Source organism: Mirounga leonina, unplaced genomic scaffold, assembly GCF_011800145.1.
Source record: "Mirounga leonina isolate KUSES-001 unplaced genomic scaffold, KU_Mleo_1.0 Mir_114, whole genome shotgun sequence".
Classification (NCBI taxonomy): Eukaryota; Metazoa; Chordata; class Mammalia; order Carnivora; family Phocidae; genus Mirounga; species Mirounga leonina.
The window spans coordinates 24,056,600-24,074,415 of NW_023270265.1; the positions used below are offsets into that span (position 1 = coordinate 24,056,600).

Genomic DNA, 17,816 nt, shown 5'->3' on the forward strand with positions numbered 1-17,816 from the left:
CATTATTCCTATTAAAAGCACACAGTTGAGTTTTCTCATCTGTGTTTGCATTTTTTCTCGTTCTTTCTGAGGACTATCTGATTTATTCCATTTGTGTTTCTAAATATAAGCTATTGTCAGTGTTCTGTCTTCCTTGTTGACATCCTGGAAGTCAGCTCCTGTTCTGAGAAACTCTTGGAAAGAGAGAGAGATACAAGGAGGGGGTCACTAGCCCCTGTGCAGTACCAGTCTGTCTTCTCAGAAGGAGCATCTGAATATCTCAGTGGCAAGTCACTGGAAGGTCATGTGATGTCTGGGAAAGAGCACCAGCTCTGGGATTCTGCAGTCCTGGTTTGAATCCTAATTCCTCCACTTACTCTGTAGCCTTTAGGATTAACATCCCTTGTAATTTTCTTTCCTGTTGTATATCATGTGAGAGGGGCGTTCTGCCTTTTGCTGTGCTCTGATAGGTGGAGGACATGGATGGGCAGCTTTGCTTTGTGCTTTTCTTCTTTTCAGATCCCTTTTACTGGGCCTGGTTGCCTCAGGCAAAAGTCCCGTTCTCTCAGGAGATCAAAGATCTGATTCTTCCAAAGATATCGGACCCTAACTTCGTCAAGGACTTGGAGGAGGACCTATATGAACTCTTCAAGGTTAGCCCTGGGAGCCTCAACCTTATAACTATATAGAAGAAGGAATTTCTAATGGCTTTCAAATGGCTTCTGATACAAGCCAAGAGAGAATGGCTAACACTCTTCTGACTTGTGTTAGCCAATGAGGAGCGAGCAAGATTCCCACATGTGGACAGCAAGACCTAGTTTGGGGCAGTTTGGAAAAAAACATTGACAGCTGTGATGAATCAGTGTGGGTTAATCCTGCATGTCATGGGGCTGCAGTGTGTCTACAGAGCCCTCCTTTGCAAATGGAGCACTAGGGCCTGGAGTTCTTTAGAGTTAATAAAGAGACTCAGGACAAGATATTTACTTGTTCTCTCTTTCCCCATCTGTGAAACAGTTCTTAGGGTGGTAGTTAGCTTCACTAAGCCTCATAAGCCTCATGTAAGTTTTCTTTATTAGAAAGTTTCTATTTGGGGGAAGAAGATGGGTTCTTCTGAGGGATTCATGCAGGTTCCATCTCCTGCCCTTTTGCAGAAAGATCCTGGTTTCGACAGGGGCCAGTTCCATAAGCAGATTGCTGTCATGCGGGGACAGGTAAGCCTGGGACTTCCTCCTGGTGTCATCCCTGGGATCTCTCTGGGCGGGTCATATGCTCATGTTGAGTAAATGCATAAAGCTTGTGTTTTATACCCTTTGAGTCTATGCCATACTTATTTATGACTCTGTCTTAGCACATGGGAGAAGAAAGGGAGCCCTTTCAAATCTCCCACCTCTTCCATGGTATCCAGTGCTCGGTGAGGCACTATGTGCTCAGTTCTGTGCCAGTTGCTGGGTAGTTCATTGGTAAATTTACCCAGGGGCCCCTGTCCTCAAGTTGCTCAAGGCAGGCCATATGCTTTGGTGCTTATGAGCTAGCCTCTGGAGTCAGACTGCAAGCTCTGAGGCCTTAGGCAAGAGCCTCTGCTTTCTTGTTTATAAAATGTGACAATAATAACACCTTGCACAGTTGGCCAAAGGATTACATAAGATAATGCATATCAAATATTTAGTAAAGACAATTACCTAGCACATGGTTAGTACTCATAAATTGGCTATGGTTATAATTTTTGTTATTATGGTTACAAGTCGTATTATTTCTTCTCTCTCCACTTCATCTTCAAAGAGAGCTAAGGAAACCCCTAGGGAATTGTTGATCTTCCAAAGTATAGTAAAGACTAACCTGAAAAATTGTAGTAAAACTCTGTAGGGCACTGACATTTCTTATCACTTTAAAGAGATCTGGAATGGCATAGTGGTTAAGGGGCACACACTGGTCATGGTGCCTGTGTTTGAATCCTGGTTCTGTCATTTATTGGCTGTGAGTTCTTGGAGAAGTTGCTTAATCTCTCCTTCCTTTAGTTTCTCCATTTGTAACATGGGATTAATAACAGCACCTACGTCATAGGGTTATTATGAAATAAATGATTTGGAGTAGTGCTTGATGGATTGAAGTGCTCAATATGCATTAGCTGTTTTATGATTTTGTATATAGAAAAAGCAGCTTTCACATCTTTATTTATTTATTTTTTAAAGATTTTGTTTATTGACAGAGAGAGTGAGAGCGCACAAGCAGGGGGAGTGGCAGAGGGAGAGGGAGAAGCAGACTCCCCGTCGAGCAGGGAGCCCGATGTGGGGCTCGATCCCAGGACCCTGGGATCATGACCTGAGCCGAAGGCAGACACTTAATGACTGAGCCACCCAGGCGCCCCAGCTTTTCACATCTTTAAAGGCTAGGAAGGTCTTTCTAGCTGTAATTAGGCATTTACCTCTTCCTACCGTTTTGGTAAAGGCTTCTGGTGAGAGCAACTCTTGGGCTTACCGAGTCCATGTTTCCTTGGAAATGGGACGTGCAGAGGTTTTAAGAGCTGCGGTAGTTATAGCTGCCTGCATACCAGTAACGCGGTCTTCCTACATTTCTCAAGCCGTGTAAGGGCCCTGTCAATCTGGCAAAATTTTTGGAAGCCTTAAAAACCATGTGATGTACTGTGGTATTACGGCACTCAGCATAAAGGAATGAACAACTTCTCAAGTTTATGTAGGCTGCGCCTCGGTCTCTGTTGTCCTGTCTGCCCTGATCCCTTCCCAGCTCAGTCCCTTGCCAAAACCATAGCAACCCTCCTCTCATATCCAGTTAGGGATGTTATCTAGAGTGGCAAAAAGGGGGGGGAGGGAGAGCGTAATTTTATCTTTCTCTCCGTTTTGTGCCCTTAATGTCTTTTGAGGGCCTTTTGGCCTCTTACAATCTAGAGTGCCTACCTTTGAAACACCGTAAGGTTTCATGAGCATCCGGCTCCTTTCAGCAGGTAGGTGGCCAATACCAGTTACATCCTTATTAGCTTACCAGTCAGGGCAAAATGAGCCTTTGCCTTCCAGAAGTCTGACCTACCACAGGGAAAGGAGGTCACAACCCTTTACCTACCTGAGCCTAGTCACAGAGTGCCTGTATGAGGGCCCTAAGCCAGGAGAAAGAGTCAAGAACTCCCAGAGAGACGGAGTTGGGTGACAGAAGTTGTTACTCACTGTAAAGACGTCACACCAGGTGTTAGAGTGCAGGGTCGGAGGTAAAGCCTCTTTAAATGGCATATTCAAAGACAATGTTCATTCTTTAGCATTATGTGCCTGCTATCACTTTTTCGTCAACTTTTTAATTTGAAAAATTTCAAACCTCAGTAAAGAGGATCTTTTCCTAGATTCACCAATTATTACACTTAGCCACACTTGCTTTATCTCTATATCTATTTGCTTGTATCTCTGTAGATTATCTATCGGAATAATATCTATCTCTATATATCCATGTAATTTCTCTCTTTAATGTACCTGTGAAATTTGTCTCTCCCTCGGTAGATAGATTGATATATTTTCTTTTTGGCCAGATCTTTTGAAAGTAAGTTGTAGATAATTTGACATTTTACTCCAGATACTTCAGCATGCATGAGAGGCAGCTTCTAGCCCAAAGAACCAAAGGAAGCACAGGAAGAACCAGCCAGGGCAGGTTTAAAGTCCTTTCTCTTAAGTTGGGTAGTCTCCTGTACAATTCACTCCAATTCCATTTGAAACTCCTTTTCATTCTCTACCCTGGGTTTTGTGTTCAAGGGTCTTTGAAGCAGTGGAGGATGCTGACAGATACCAAAACAATTAAGTAAAAAATATAATTACTGGCAGGATCCACTTCTGACTTCCCCCTCTGTTTCAGGTGTATCTCTGCCTCTTTATGGGCAGCATTTGCAGACCCAAGATATTTGTGGCTTGAGGACTATGTGTCTGTGTGATTTGAGGGTGCAGCCCTGCTTATCCTCCCCTGTGTCTGTGGCCTGGCCATAAAAATCTTCAGTATCAGGCGATTTAAAGAAGGTGCCTGGCTGGCTCAGTTGGTAGAGCATGTGACTCTTGATCTTGGGGTTGTGAGTTTGAGCCTCACGTTGGGTGTAGAGATTACTTAAAAATAAAATCTTGGGCGCCTGGGTGGCTCAGATGGTTAAGCGTCTGCCTTCGGCTCAGGTCATGATCCCAGGGTCCTGGGATCGAGTCCCACATCGGGCTCCCTGCTCCTTGGGAGCCTGCTTCTCCCTCTGCCTCTCTCTCCCTCTCTGTCTCTCATGAATGAATAAATAAAATCTTTAAAAAAAAAAAAATCTTTTTTTTTTTTTTTTAAAGATTTTATTATTTATTTATTTATTTGACAGAGAGAGAGACACAGCGAGAGAGGAAACACAAGCAGGGGGAGTGGGGGAGGGAGAAGCAGGCTTCTGCTGAGTAGGGAGCCTGATGCGGGGCTCGATCCCAGGACCCTGGGACCATGACCTGAGCTGAAGGCAGATACTTAACGACTGAGCCATCCAGGTGCCCCTAAAAATAAAATCTTAAAAAAAAAAAAAGAAACTTTTAAAAAGCAAGCAAGCAGGCTATCATAGGACAACTTCGATTTTTGTACTGTCCTATCAGAGAAGATAAATGGTGGTGATTCTAATTTTGACAAACATGTTCCCATGAACACGTTTCTCTTTTTTTTTTAAGATTTTATTTACTTATTTATTTGAGAGAGAGAGTATGAGAGAGCACAAGTGGGGGAGAGGGAGAAGCAGACACCCTGCTGAGCAGGGAGCCCAATGTGGGACTTGATCCCAGGATCCTGGGATCATGACCTGAGCCGAAGGCAGATGCTTAACTGACTGAACCACCCAGGCGCCCCTCCCATGAACACATTTCTGAAATATCTGTAAAATATGGACAAAAGTTGATAAAGAGCTAAATGCAATGTGGTATCCCTAATGGGATCCTGAAAGAGAAAAAGAACGGTACTGGAAAATCTAATGAAATCCAAGTTAAGTCTGGAGTTTGGTTTATAGTAATGTTCCAGCGTTAATTTCTTAGTTTTGGTAAATGTACTGTAGTTATGTAAGAATTTAAGATTAGGAGAAACTGAGTAACTTTCTGCACGATCTTTGTAACTTTTCCATAAGTCTAAAAAACAGTGATAGCATTTGAGAGAGAAGCCAAGTGAAATGTTGGCTTTTTTCAAAATACATGGTCTTTGTAGGAAAATCAGAAAATAAGGGTAAACAACAATGAACAAATAAAAATCCCCTATAATTTCTTTCTTTTTTTTTTTTTAAAGATTTTATTTATTTATTTGACAGAGAGAGACACAGCGAGAGCAGGAACACAAGGCCGGGGGGAGTGGGAGAGGGAGAAGCAGGCTTCCCGCCAAGCAGGGAGCCCGATGTGGGGCTCGATCCCAGGACCCTGGGATCGTGACCTGAGCTGAAGGCAGACGCTTAACGACTGAGCCACCCAGGCGCCCCAATCCCCTATAATTTCTTGACCCAGAGATAATTACTGCCAACTTCCAGAATTTTTTTTCTCTGCAGATAGGTAGATAAGAAGATAGAATTTCAGAAAATAAAGGTGAAGTCACATTATAATACTGGCTCCTGTCTCTGTCCTTTTCTGTCTGTTGACATCAGGATTAGCTTTCCATGCCAATAAAATAGATCTTTTAATTGCTATTTCTTATCCCTTAGATTATTAACTGATCCCATGCTCTTGGGCATTTATACCATTTTCACTGTTACAAACAACATTGCAGTGTATTAGTTGAAACTAAGTGTTTTGTGCATATTCATGGTTGTTTCTTTAGTTCCTACAAATGGAATTGCTCAGTCAGAGGGCCTGTTCACTTCTAAGCCTTTCTGAAAAACTGGCCCAAGATCCAGCCCCATAGCCTGGCTCTGAACTTTCCTCAAATCTGAGGCATCTTCTTCTTCTTCTTCTGTATCCTTACTAACGGGAAGGGCAAAAAATGGGAGGTTTTGGTTTTAATTTGCATTTTTTAAATGACCAGAGAGATTTCCATTTTCTGTATTTTGCCCCCTTACATTCCTACTTTTGGAAATACCCTATTTGTATAATTTTCCATTAATGTGTTATTTATTTTTGTATTGATTTATGGGAGTACTATATCAGCAGGTCTCCCTTCAGAGGCAGACCAGGATGCCTTGGTCTTTCCCTCACTGATCTTATTTTTCCTGCCGCAGATCCTAAATCTGACCCAGGCTCTGAAAGACAACAAGAGTCCCCTGCACCTTGTCCAGATGCCACCCGTGATTGTCGAGACGGCCCGTTCCCACCAGCGGTCTTCTAGCGAGTCCTACACACAGAGCTTTCAGAGTCGGAAGCCCTTCTTTTCGTGGTGGTAGCCCAAGAGGCAGACAAAGACATGTTGTTTGAGACTTGGGCTGGGAGGAAGCCTGGGGAGTGGGTTGCAGGAAAAGCCAGAGAAGCCGGTGGAGAGCAGTGCCCTTAAGAGCCCTTCTTCTCTGCTTGCCACCCCCTCAGCGCTTTCCCAAGCACAGGGAGAAGCACAATCGGAGGGACAGTATGTGCTGTTGGGCACTTCAAAGTGCTAGGGAGGGCTGGAGCCTCCATGCGAGTGAGTAGTCCAGAAGCCCTGGAAGGAGCATCTCCCAGCATCCCGTGGGGCAGGCTGGGAAATCCCCTTCCCTCCCTGACACCCTGCTCTGTGGCAATTCCTCATTATATTCTGCATCAGAAAACGAACATACAAATATGAATTTAAATATTAGTAGCAAAACCCAGGCAGAATCCCAGATCCTCTCAGGTCAGAAACCTCTGATCCAGACCTAAATTTGCATGGACCCAGACACTCAGGTGCCTCACAGTTCCTTACTCCCGTGGACCAATGCGGCTGGGTGATTCAGAGAGCCACTGGGTGACTCACCAGTTGGGACAGACAGAAGCCACACCTTTCTTTTGGGTTTTTGCCCAGTTTTCTTCCACTTCTCCCACCAGTACAATAGGCTGACTAAAAGCCTCCCAACCCAGTTCTCATGGTCGGGACACTTTTGCTCCGGAACTCTCAGTGGTTCTGCATATGATCATAGAGATTGGCTCTGCTCTCTGCCCTGCTAAGGATGCAGGCTCCCTAGTCCAGGCTTGCAGTTTACCTGCCATTCAGGCAAAAGCAAGAGGGAGGAAGTGGCCTCCCCAGCATGCAGAAGCAATCCATCTGGCCGAAGTGCATGCTGGGAGCTGTAATTTGTTTGTGGGTAAACTTATCCCAGCCTTGCTTCCTGAGTCCTGGTGATAAACTCCCCCTGGTCCTCTGATTTGTTCTGTTGTTAGCTATTTTTTTTCTCAACACTTTTGACTTAGGGGTTCAGTTCTGGGTTCTGGAGTGGGTCTCAGTGAGGTGCATCTCAGCTCATGAGAGGACAGGATATTAGGTCCCTGGACTTCTCTGTGTGCCACCACCTGCTGCTTGGTGGAGGTAACGGGACTCGTGTTCTCTTCCTAGTTGGCAGCTTCCCTTTGCTCCCTGACCTCTTGTTCCAGGCCAGTTTTTCCCTGGCTTCTTGAGAAGGGCAGGGCCCAGAGGAGAAAGGCCTTTAAACTGTCCCCCAGTGCCTGCCCAGCTCAGTGTGCATCTTCCTGCTTCCATGTGTCTTTCCCCTCAGCTGTCCCCCTTGCCAGGTGTCCGAGCCCTTTCTACACCAAAGCAAAGAATGGCCTCAGGAGGGAGGGAAGAGGGTGCCATCTGTGGCTAAGGGCAGTTCTGCGCTACTGGACACTTCAAGATTCTGGCACCCTGCGATTGGTCAATCAGCCTTGGAAAGAAACTATCTTGAAGGTTTGAAAAACAACCAAAGAAAGGGAGCGAGGACTATGGCTGCGTGCCCTCCGCTTGCCCAGCTCCTGCTGCCCAGGAGGAAGAGCAGAGCTGTGCAGTTCTCTTGTCAGCTGGGCCAAGCTGGTCCCTTTGCATTCCAGGCCCCGGGAGCCAGTGTGTGCTGGGGTTCCCTCCAGCTGACAGGAAGAGTCTCTGGGAGCTGGATATGCATGCCCTGTGGACAAAGACACAGCTCTTAGCCCTGACAATCTCATTCGGCCACCCTGGAATCTGCCCTGGGGGACCATGTTTTCGACAGTGCCTGCACCCAGACTGCAGGAGCAGCAGGGCTCCCAGAGGCCAGAGGGGACCCAGGTGTGTCTAGCTCTCCAAAGACCTCTCTACACAGACCTGTTGGTAAAGCTTCCCACCTGGGTGTTGAGAGAGCCCAAGCAGTCTCAGAGGAAGCTGTTTGCTTCCCCCAGCCAACTAGATCTGCACATTGCCCTCATCCAGACCAGCTCTCTCATGAGAAGGAAATTGGGTCCAGCGTACAAGGGGGCTGGTCCCAGTCCTGGCAGGCAAGAATGTGGGGCATCCTTTCTTGGCATGTCTCCATTCTCCTTGAAGTCTGTACTCAGGTTGCCTTGAATGTGGACTTGGGGAGAGCTGGGGGCCCAAATTGCCAAGGCAGGCTTCTGGGCAGCACTCACGGGACAGCCCAGCCCTCTGCCAGCCCCAGGCCCTGTCCCCGTGTCAGGGAGGTGAGGCCCAGCTGGGAGAGTGCTGCTGCCTGTGTTGTTCTTCCAACGCACTGTAGAACTTGTATGTAATGTATTTAAATCAATGCAAATGTATGAATAACAAGTCCAATTCTGATCTTTTTTGTCTAGTGATCTTGGGTGAAAGGAAGACAAGGTAGAATGCAATTTTAAGGACAGAGGACTATGTGTTTCCATGGAGTTGCTGAGATAGGGCTCCTGAGTTATACAGGTCCTCACTTCCAAAGTCCCAGTGCTTAATATCTTCATTAACTCAGTTGACACCAAAACGTGACCTGAACCTACACTGTTATGAATTGAAGCTATTTGTAACCATCATGTTTTCCTCTTAGTGTGTATATTTGTTGCAGAAATATTAATGTTTTGTTATGAGATACTTCCCCAGTAGGGATTATGCAGTATTTGCACTGACTACTTCGTAAAAGCTGAAAAAATTCTGAATAACAAAGTCACCTAGCCCAAAGGGTTTGGGATGAGGAATGTGGACTCAGCGTCTCTTCTTGGCTACAAGAGGGCAACCCTTTATGTGTGCACATGGTAGCCTGCCTGAAGCACTTTGAACCCTGGGTCCTTTAAGTGGGGGGTGATCGGGCAGATAGGGTTCCTGGGGAGTGGAGCTGAATGCTAATGAGCACATAATATGCTATTGAGGTGAAGCCAGCAGAGTAATCAAAAATCCTCACCTTAAAGGTTTTTAGGCTAGGAAGCCTCAGGTCATGCCAGAGGCTTAAGAATGATTGGTCCAGCTGTTGACCCACCTCAGGATGGTTGGCCCATGGGGATAAAGAAACCAGCTGCAGGGTTGGCAGCCAGTACGTTGACTGCAGGCTCACTGCTCACTGTGCAAGGCCGACTGGAAGAGCCTTTCCCCTTCTAGAACTGGCCAGAGTCCAGGAGCCCTCTCTCTCCTGTGGATCAGGACTGCCCTAAAGAGATGCTTCCATCTCCTAATCGGACAATCTCTGGAAAAGGAGGCTTGGGCACAGGGAACTAGGGGACTGAGGGTGCTCACAGGGAAAAGGAGGCCTGTCCTATTTTCTCCTTCCTGGAGTAAGCGCAAGCCTTCATCCCCTGGCTCCAGAGTGTCCATTTGGGGACCCTCCCTTTCTGCGACAGACACACTGTTGTTGATGTGAATGTTTTTATTTTGCCCCTTAAACCACGGTTTCCTTGTGCTAGCCTGACAGGGGCAGGGGTGTGGGCAGGCCGCCGGGCCACGGGTTACAGGAGCAGCAGGAGGGTTAGGAGCAGGAGTGGTGAGATGCTCAGTCTGAGTGCCCATCACTTGACTCTCGGGGGAATATCATGCAGCCCAGGTGTACTGTTAGATGGGAAGAGCTGAGGCGCTGTTTCTCCACATTCTGGTGAGGAATGGGTCCCACATAACCTAGAGCTCAGGGGACGTTTCCAGTCCTGTTCTGAATGGAGCAGGCCAGTGGCAGTGGTCTTTCATTTACCCCTGTGGGGCTGTCTGCCTCAAGTCTCTCTTCCTTCTTCACCTCCTGGGCCCTTTGGCAAAAGTCCCTATGATTCCTGGGGAAGATACTGCCCCTTCCCTGGATCAGTGTCTGATCTGATGGAGGTAGCTTGTGGGGCCTGGCTTCTTCCAGTTCCGGCGGATCCTGGCACTTGTCCTCCTGGAGTTCAGATACTGATCGCCAGAAGCCGTCTCCGTGGCACCACTCTGTGGGTCGGCCAGTGGAGCGCAGGGCTCGGGGATTCTGCAGAGAACAAGTGTGTGGTAGGCCCACGTCAATAGGAAGAGCAGAATGGGGGCTAAAGAGATTGTGGTCATGATGAAGTATTAAAACACACTGTTTGGGGTAAAACGAGACCAGGGCTCGGTCTCATCTGCCCTCTGAGAGCTAAAGACTAGGCAAAGCTTTCAGATTTCTTCTCTGTAAAGAGAGCTGGACTAGATCAGGGTGTGTGATACTCTGCATTTCTCCAGCTTCCTCATGCTGTCCTCATGGCAGTCATCATTAGTCCGCTGTGATACGAGACTCGAGGAACGGAGTATCCTCCTTAGCAAGGTGCTTTAAACAGGGACCGCAAGTCAACTGGAGTTAATCTGAGCAAGGGCCTGATTTGCTTCCCCTGGACCTGATGACTCGGGAGACCTGTTCAGGTCTAATGCTCTGACTGGGGGCCTCGAGAAGGCAGCGGGAATAGAGCCCAGAGCATAACCCACAGTGATTGGCTAGGCCATATGGTTCAGCTTGACGTCATGGGGCTCGCTGTTCCCAGGCTGTCAGTGACCTAGGCACAGGGGGATGACTAGGGAAAGTTTCAAGTTCCTCAACAATTTCCAAACCTCAATACCTCTACCGAACCTTCCTACGCTATAGTCTCTATAATCCCACAGGTGAGATTTTAACCAGGCTTACTTGTGATTCTTACCTGTTCTACGATGGGGAAACAAATTTTCTTCCTCCCAAACAACAGTCCCTCCCACCTGGCTGAGAATCACTGCAAAATTAGGACGCAGCACTCCTTCCCACAAAAGTTCACAGGGTCCAGTATGACTCCAGTAGTAACAGCAATCGTAGGCACTGCACAGACCTGACCACCCTCGTCGCACGTACTTTACAGTGGCACCAGGTCCCCGCGCCGGGAAATGGTGGCGGGGGCACCGTTAGTGCTCACCTGCCCTCAGCCCTCCGGTTCCAGGGACCCACCTGAGCCGGCTGCAGTGGTGCAGTGAGTGGCCCAGGGCTTGCGGCCGGGGGGGCCTCTTCCTGCGCAGCCTCCTCAAGGCCTCTGCCACACGGTGGTCTCCTGCACACTCCCAGATGATCTGTGCCCGCTCCTCGGCCAGTTGGTCCCCACTGCGCTGAAACAGGCCCTGGATCTGCAGCAGCTCGGCGTCCTGGAAGATGTTGGCCGAGGCCTGCTTGCGGCTTCGGGCCTCAGCCGGGGCCTGCCAAGGGGGCGGCTCACTCACCACAGAGGCTGGGGTGCCCATCCTGGGTGCTCTGGGGAAGGAAAGCATGGAGAGACATCAGCTTAGCAGGCCCTTCCCAAACCTGGGGTCCCGACCAATGCAAGGCTTCCGATGTTTCTATTCTCCAGGAGCCAATGTGCAGTTAAGTCTTGACTTAAAGTCACTCTAACTTCCAGGGCACCTGGGGGAAATAATATGAATGATGACAGTCAAACTTGATTATAAAGTGCTTATGTATGCAACACATGTAGTATCTCCCTGGAGAGTCACAGCAACCTGTGACGTAAGCATGGCTTATCCGCACCATACAGGTGAAGAAGTGCAACTCCGTGAAATGACCGTTGGCAGTCACAAAGCCTTGCGTAAGTGCAGAGGCGGGAGTAGAAGCCAGGTCCATCCGGCTGTAGAGCCCAGGCAGACCCCAGGATACCTAGGTCCCAAGGACAGTGCTGGCAGCACCCACCGCACTATGTGGTGCATTTAAATGTATCAGGCATGGCTCTAAGACTTGCAGTCACGTAACTGCGAGGCAGCCCTGTGGGGGGGTCGTGAATCCTCATTTCACAGGTGAAGACACTGAAGAACAGAATCCAGATCTCTCTGATGCTAAGTGAGGGGAGGTTATGGGGCGGCTACCTAGGCTGGAATCCCACTTCTAGTCAACTCCACCACTGCCTAGCTCAGCTGCCCCCTGTACCAATTCCTACTTCACAGAGTCGCAGTGAGCTCGATGTTCTATTCTGCTTTCCCACCTGTAACACTGAGAACAGTCATCCCACCTATTTTCAAGACCCTGGAGACAGACCAAGTCCACATAGTTTAGCAAACACAGTATGAAATAGATCTAACTGCAGTCCAAAAGGCCATGGAGAGCAACACGGGCGAAGCTACAGGGTTAGAATATACGACCATGGGCAGAGGCTGAAATCTATAAGAAAGTTCAATAAAAGGAAGGCTCATGTCAATGCTCCCCCCCAATAGGAAATGAAAATTAAACGATCTTCCTCAGTTCTAGAGAGTTCAATTTGAATAATGAAGAATAATAAAAGGAGGCTCACTCACCCTATCCTTGTCTCCAGTATAGCCTGAAAACGCTGACATTGGAAAGCAGAGTAGAGACAAGGAAGACCAAGGACCTTGGCATTACACAGAACTGGACTCAAGTCCCAGCCCTGCCACCTTCCTAGTGGTGACCCTAGGCAAGTTCCTCAACCTCTCTGAGCCTCTCTGCTTAGCTGTGAAGTGGGGCTCATAACCACTTCTCAGGATTGCTGTAAGGATTGAGTGAGTCTAGGGTGGTATGGTATCAGGTACCAGGTAAGAGCCAAATAAATGTAAATTTGCACCCCCCCCACCCCTTTTGGCCTCGACTTTTTTTTTTTCAAAGATTTTATTTGACAGAGACACAGCGAAAGAGGGAACACAAGCAGAGGGAGTGGGAGAGGGAGAAACAGGCCTCCCACAGAGCAGGGAGCCCGATGCGGGGCTCGATCCCAGGACCCTGGGATCATGACCTGAGCTGAAGGCAGATGCTTAACAACTGAGCCACCCAGGCGCCCTGGCCTCCTTGACTTTTGTACTTGGATCAGGGGTGTGATAGGATCTCTGTTCCTCTGTTCTGGCATGAGCCAGCTGGAGGACTTGCCTGTGCTCCTTCCGCCCCTCAGCCCCAGGCCTGATGGCAAAGGCCAGGCTGCTACACCAGACCTCACCTCATTCCAGTGAGCTACGGAGATACTGGTCACCCAGAAACTAGCTTAAAAAGGGAATAAAAATTAAAATACAGTTCAATACAAAATGTCCATGCTCATTGTAACCAACAAAATGGAAATCACATAAAGCATTCCCAGCTTCGCGGCCCTTACTCTCACCTGCCTTTGTTCTGAGAGTTTGTGACCTCTCTCCAACCCATTTAGACTCTGCAAATGTAACTGGCCCTCCCTCCTCCTCAACTCAATAGCCACCCTCCTTATTCCAGTAATTTATTTTTATTTTTATTTTTTTAAGGTTTTATTTATTTGAGAGAGAGAGAATGAGAGACAGAGAGCATGAGGGAGGAGGGTCAGAGGGAGAAGCAGACTCCGTGCTGAGCAGGGAGCCCGATGTGGGACTCGATCCCGGGACTCCAGGATCATGACCTGAGCCGAAGGCAGTCGCTTAACCAACTGAGCCACCCAGGCGCCCTCCAGTAATTTCCACACTCACCCTGTCCCAGTGTCTAGGCCTCCTCTCATAAGAACCCCACTCTCTTCAAAAGGTTTAATAAATAAACCTGTAGAAGACTTTCAGATAAACTAACTCCATAAAAATTGTGCTTATCATCTGGAAATGGGAATTTAAAGTCTCTCTCTCCTTAGGCACTATTACGGAATCCAGTTAAAAACCTAGTATGTGTGGTAATTAACTCCCCTGAGCTGGATGATAAAAACATACTGTGACCAGAAAACAATAGTCAGCAGGGAACACTTTGCAGGCTGATATAAAAGCTGACTCTGGGTCATTTACTCTGCATCAGGTGATAAGACAGTATGCATGCTATTTCATCAACACAATTCTAGGAATCAGGCGCGGTTACCCTCCTCCCAGCTCAGAGGAGCAAAGGAAGCTGAGACAGATTCAATGCCAGAGGCTCAGCCAAGGCCAGGACCTGGTGTGAGGGGCTGCAGCTGTGTCTGAAAACCTCGGCTGCCTTTACAGCCGAGCAGCTCAAATGCTGCTGCCCGTCATTTCGGTGGGGATATTTCACTATTCTCACCTAAGTCACCAAGGGGGAAACCTGCCGGTGCAAAAGGAAGAACCGTGACTAGCCCACACACAAGGCGGGGGCGGGGTTGTAGAATTTATTTTAGTTTTTTCATTAGCGTCAAAGCTGTTTACTGCGTGACCCGCTGTTCTAGCCTTGAACCTGCGGCACTCTGACGAGGAAGATCCCCCAGCTTCCACAAAACAAAGCTGGAACTGCAGCCCAACCCAGTGCACACAGTACTGGCTTATGAGTCAGAGCCCTAGGCATGCCACTCACTGGCTGAGGGGCCTCCGGCACTTCACATCCGTGGGCCTCTGTTTCCCGCTTCTATCTGTAAGAAGAACAGGTTGATGCTTATGGTCTCTGAGGGCGTGTGCAGAGTCAGTGATTCTCTGAAGAGGCTAGGTCTGTACGGAAGCGGTGACTGGGTTTGCTGGGCTGCCGAGGCCTAGATGCAACACGTGTGGACAGGTCTGGCTAATTAGGTGCCAGGAAATTCCCCAACCAGTAGTTCTTCTCCGCCCTCCTCAATCTTCCCTGGAGACAAGGCACTGTTTTGCTGGTAGGATGTGGGGCTTAAGGTCTGGGGGAAGACCGAGAACTCACTGCTCTAAAGCACTCCAGTGACCTGAGCTGGCTACGGCCAAGCCTGGGGCACACTCCTAGGCTGGTCTGGGTGGTGGGAGAAGAGGCGGTATCGTTTCTCTCAGACTCAGGCAATCTTACCCTCCCTTCGGAGAGAACAGCAACTGGATTAAGTAGCAGCAGCTGTCTAAGGGATGGCTTGGAGCCCGACTTCCCAGATCCTCCCAGGCACCTGTGTGTGGCTACAAGGCCCTACAAGGCCCCACCTCCAGCCTCTAGCGTCTGCGTTAAAACACACCAACAAACCATCTGGGGGAGTCTAAGCCTCCAGCTTCAAACATACCCTGCGTGCACCTTGGGGCGGGGGGCCTTGGCACCTCCAGATTTTGAGGATCCTCACTCTTGGCTCTGCTTGCCACCCTGGGATTCAGCCAGCACTAAGACTGGGAATAAAAATCAGTGGATTTCACAGAGGATTACATGTAAACTTTGAGAAAATGAATCAGAACACTTTAATTATCAGAAGAAACTTTTTTTTTTAAGATTTTATTTTTAAGTAATCTCTACACCCAATAAGGAGCTTGAACTTACAACCAGAGATCAAGAGTAGCATGCTCCACCGACTGAGCCAGCCAGGCTCCCCAGAAGAAACGTCTCTTATCTTTTTCAATGTGTTATTTTCCCCCTAATTTCTTGAACAAGACCTGAATCCAAGAAAGTCAGTGTATACTTGAACAATGGTACTTTTTTAAACCGGAAAATGACACCACAGGGATATTAAAAGATTACAAATGGATCTTTCATTCCAGAGCTGACATGAAAGAATATAAACATGGGTCTGTGAGCAAATGAGTAAAAACTCATTGCAAAAAACTTCAGTTTGACACAAACTAGCTTAAAATGAACCCCCAAAGTAAATACCAAATGTGGAAAATGACAAAGTTCAACTTGTTTTGAAATAGGCAATAAATGAACTAGAGAACTCTAACAAAGAAGTATATTTAAAAAGTGACTCACCATGCAATGAACTTGTAATACAGAAATACAGTGCACAACTGCGCATCCTTTGTAGTGTATGAAGCTCTGTTTAGACACAGCTATTCCGACTGTGGTCTCAGGGAGGCACACATAACCACGAGAGGCAGAACACATCTGCGTGAGCTGGGCCACTTTCACACTCAGCTCCCCTACTTCAGATAACCCTGCTGATGTCAATAATCTGTAATCGGAGGCAAAGGGCCTCTTGGATAAAGAACTGGAGGCTCTGGCCCAAGGCCCAAATCAACACTTGTGGCCCTGGCCTGCTTCCCTGCCCCTGGACAGCAGCCCAAATCTGTGGCTCCTCCACTGGGAGGCCCAGTCCACTTGGCCGTGTGAGCCCCCCCCAGGCCTTCAGGGCCTAACCTCCACCAGGAGTGCCTGAGAGAACTGCATACACGTTAGTCTCCAAAGCTAATGTGGAAGCGGAGAAAGGAACTGGGCCCTCCCCCCAGACCAATTCTCACATACGTCTGGAAAATAAACTCTAGATGTAGGAATAACTCTTTTAAAGAGTTCAAGAACCCTGAATTCTGGCTGTGCCTCTGAAAACTGGGTGACGTTCCTGTTTTCCCCTGCCTCATTTTGCTCATCATCAAAATAGTGAGAATAGTGAGAGTAAATAACCCGTAAGGGGATAAGGGAGATAAAAGTATATTAAAGCATCCATCCCAGTACATTGCAGCATGAATGAGTGATGTAAGGAAAAGGCTGTTTAACAACTAGGCAGTATAGAATCATTGTCATTTGCATGAAACTCCCTCAGAAGGGGCTTTCACTCTTGGAAAAAGAGGTTTAAAGGGAGATGGGTTCATCTGCGGATTTTTAAGCCACAGCTGCCACCAAGGCAGCTTGCTCCATGTCAAGCACAGAACGTCACTTTCAAATAGGTGATCTTTTTAATCCTCACCCCATGAAGAGGCACTACAGTTACAGGTTATACCCATTTTACAGATGAGAAAGCTGAGCTCAAAAAGGTTAAGTAACTTGCCCAAAGTCAAACAGGAGGTAGGTGGTGAGGCTGGATACACCCGGGTAGTGTGACCCCAGCGCCCAGCCTCTCAGCCACTGTTATTTTTGTTCTGCCAGATGGCTGACGAGGTCTTCAGGGGAAGGAACGACCCAGGAGGCTCTGAAACGGCCTGCTATCCGCTTCTGCGGGTTTCGGAAGGCGCAGGGATTGCAAGTCAGGTCTCCCAAGCCAGCCTCGGCGCGCTCAGCACTCCACGGCCCCGCGAGGAGTTAGAGCAATTACTCACCACGCTGAAGGGCAGCGCCCACAGACCTCAAATCGGGATGGGGCAGGCTAAGATGTGCCCACCCTAACCCCTTCACGGCCTTTCGAAAGGGCGGGCGTAGCTCTGCTCTTCCTGCTGCGAAGGTGCTCACCAGGACCAGGCGGTGTTCACCCACAGGACGAGAGCTTGGGAGGGGATATCCTGGCCCAGGTCGCAGGGCGACATCCCCAGCACAGGTCAGCCCCCGGGGCTCAGACGTGGCCGAAGCTTCGCACAACGCCAGGCCCTAAGTGGACCTGCGGGCTCGGGTCCCAGCGGCACCCTGGCTCTGACGGCTCGCCCACCCGCCCGCTCCCACCGCAGCGCGAACCGGGCCTCCCGATCTACGTACCTGGCTGCTCACGGCGGGCCACCTAGGTCACTGCCGCGACTCCCGGGAGAATGCGCTCCCCAGCCGGGAAAGAGCCAATCCACCGCCGAGCCTCGGTGAGAGCTCCGGCGAGAGCCTTCCAAAATCGAACGCGGAGACTCTGTGAGCCAATCATCAGCAACAGAGGGGCGAGGGGCGTGCCGAGGCTCCGCCCCCTTCCCTCCGCCGGCTTCGAAACCCGAGTGCGAAGATTCCTCGGGTCCAATCAGCAGCGGAGCAGCGGCGAGGGGCGTGTCCGCCGGGGCCCCTTCCCTCCGCCCTGGGCCACCCTAGCACGGCGCCCAGAGGCGCC

At 48.8% G+C, this 17,816-nt stretch overlaps 2 protein-coding genes across 4 annotated transcripts in view; one reads left to right on the forward strand and one right to left on the reverse strand.

Annotated features, from left to right (window-relative positions):
• The window catches only part of PI4K2A (phosphatidylinositol 4-kinase type 2 alpha), a 30,266-nt gene extending 21,632 nt beyond the window's left edge, over window positions 1-8,634 (forward strand). Inside the window, exons 7-9 of the mRNA XM_035026540.1 lie at window positions 499-632; window positions 1,131-1,190; window positions 6,170-8,634. Of these exons, the coding sequence (XP_034882431.1) occupies window positions 499-632; window positions 1,131-1,190; window positions 6,170-6,331 (356 nt within the window). The 3' untranslated portion in view covers window positions 6,332-8,634. The remainder of the gene's footprint in view (window positions 1-498; window positions 633-1,130; window positions 1,191-6,169) is intronic.
• Window positions 8,635-8,657: 23 nt separating this feature from the next.
• Window positions 8,658-17,723, reverse strand: AVPI1 (arginine vasopressin induced 1). 3 transcript variants are annotated; one of them, XM_035026560.1, is made up of 3 exons: window positions 17,486-17,723; window positions 11,222-11,518; window positions 8,658-10,264 (listed from the first exon to the last, which is right to left on the reverse strand). In XM_035026560.1, the coding sequence occupies exons 2-3, from the start codon at window positions 11,506-11,508 to the stop codon at window positions 10,105-10,107; spliced, it is 447 nt and encodes a 148-aa protein (XP_034882451.1). In that variant the 5' UTR covers window positions 11,509-11,518; window positions 17,486-17,723; the 3' UTR covers window positions 8,658-10,104. The 3 variants fall into 3 exon arrangements, with proteins under 3 accessions (XP_034882451.1, XP_034882453.1, XP_034882446.1); XM_035026562.1 differs by having other exon boundaries at window positions 17,116-17,504; XM_035026555.1 differs by lacking the exon at window positions 17,486-17,723 and having other exon boundaries at window positions 11,222-12,733.
• Between the last annotated feature and the right edge of the window lie 93 nt (window positions 17,724-17,816).

What these genes read in the sequence shown, in the direction of transcription:
- AVPI1 (XM_035026555.1), bottom strand. Translation starts at nt 11,535, where the DNA reads ATGCTTTCCTTCCCCAGAGCACCCAGGATGGGCACCCCAGCCTCTGTG. An exon ending in CACCACTGCAGCCGGCTCAG is followed by an intron (nt 10,265 to 11,221) that starts GTGGGTCCCTGG and finishes TGTTCTCTGCAG; the next exon opens with AATCCCCGAGCCCTGCGCTC.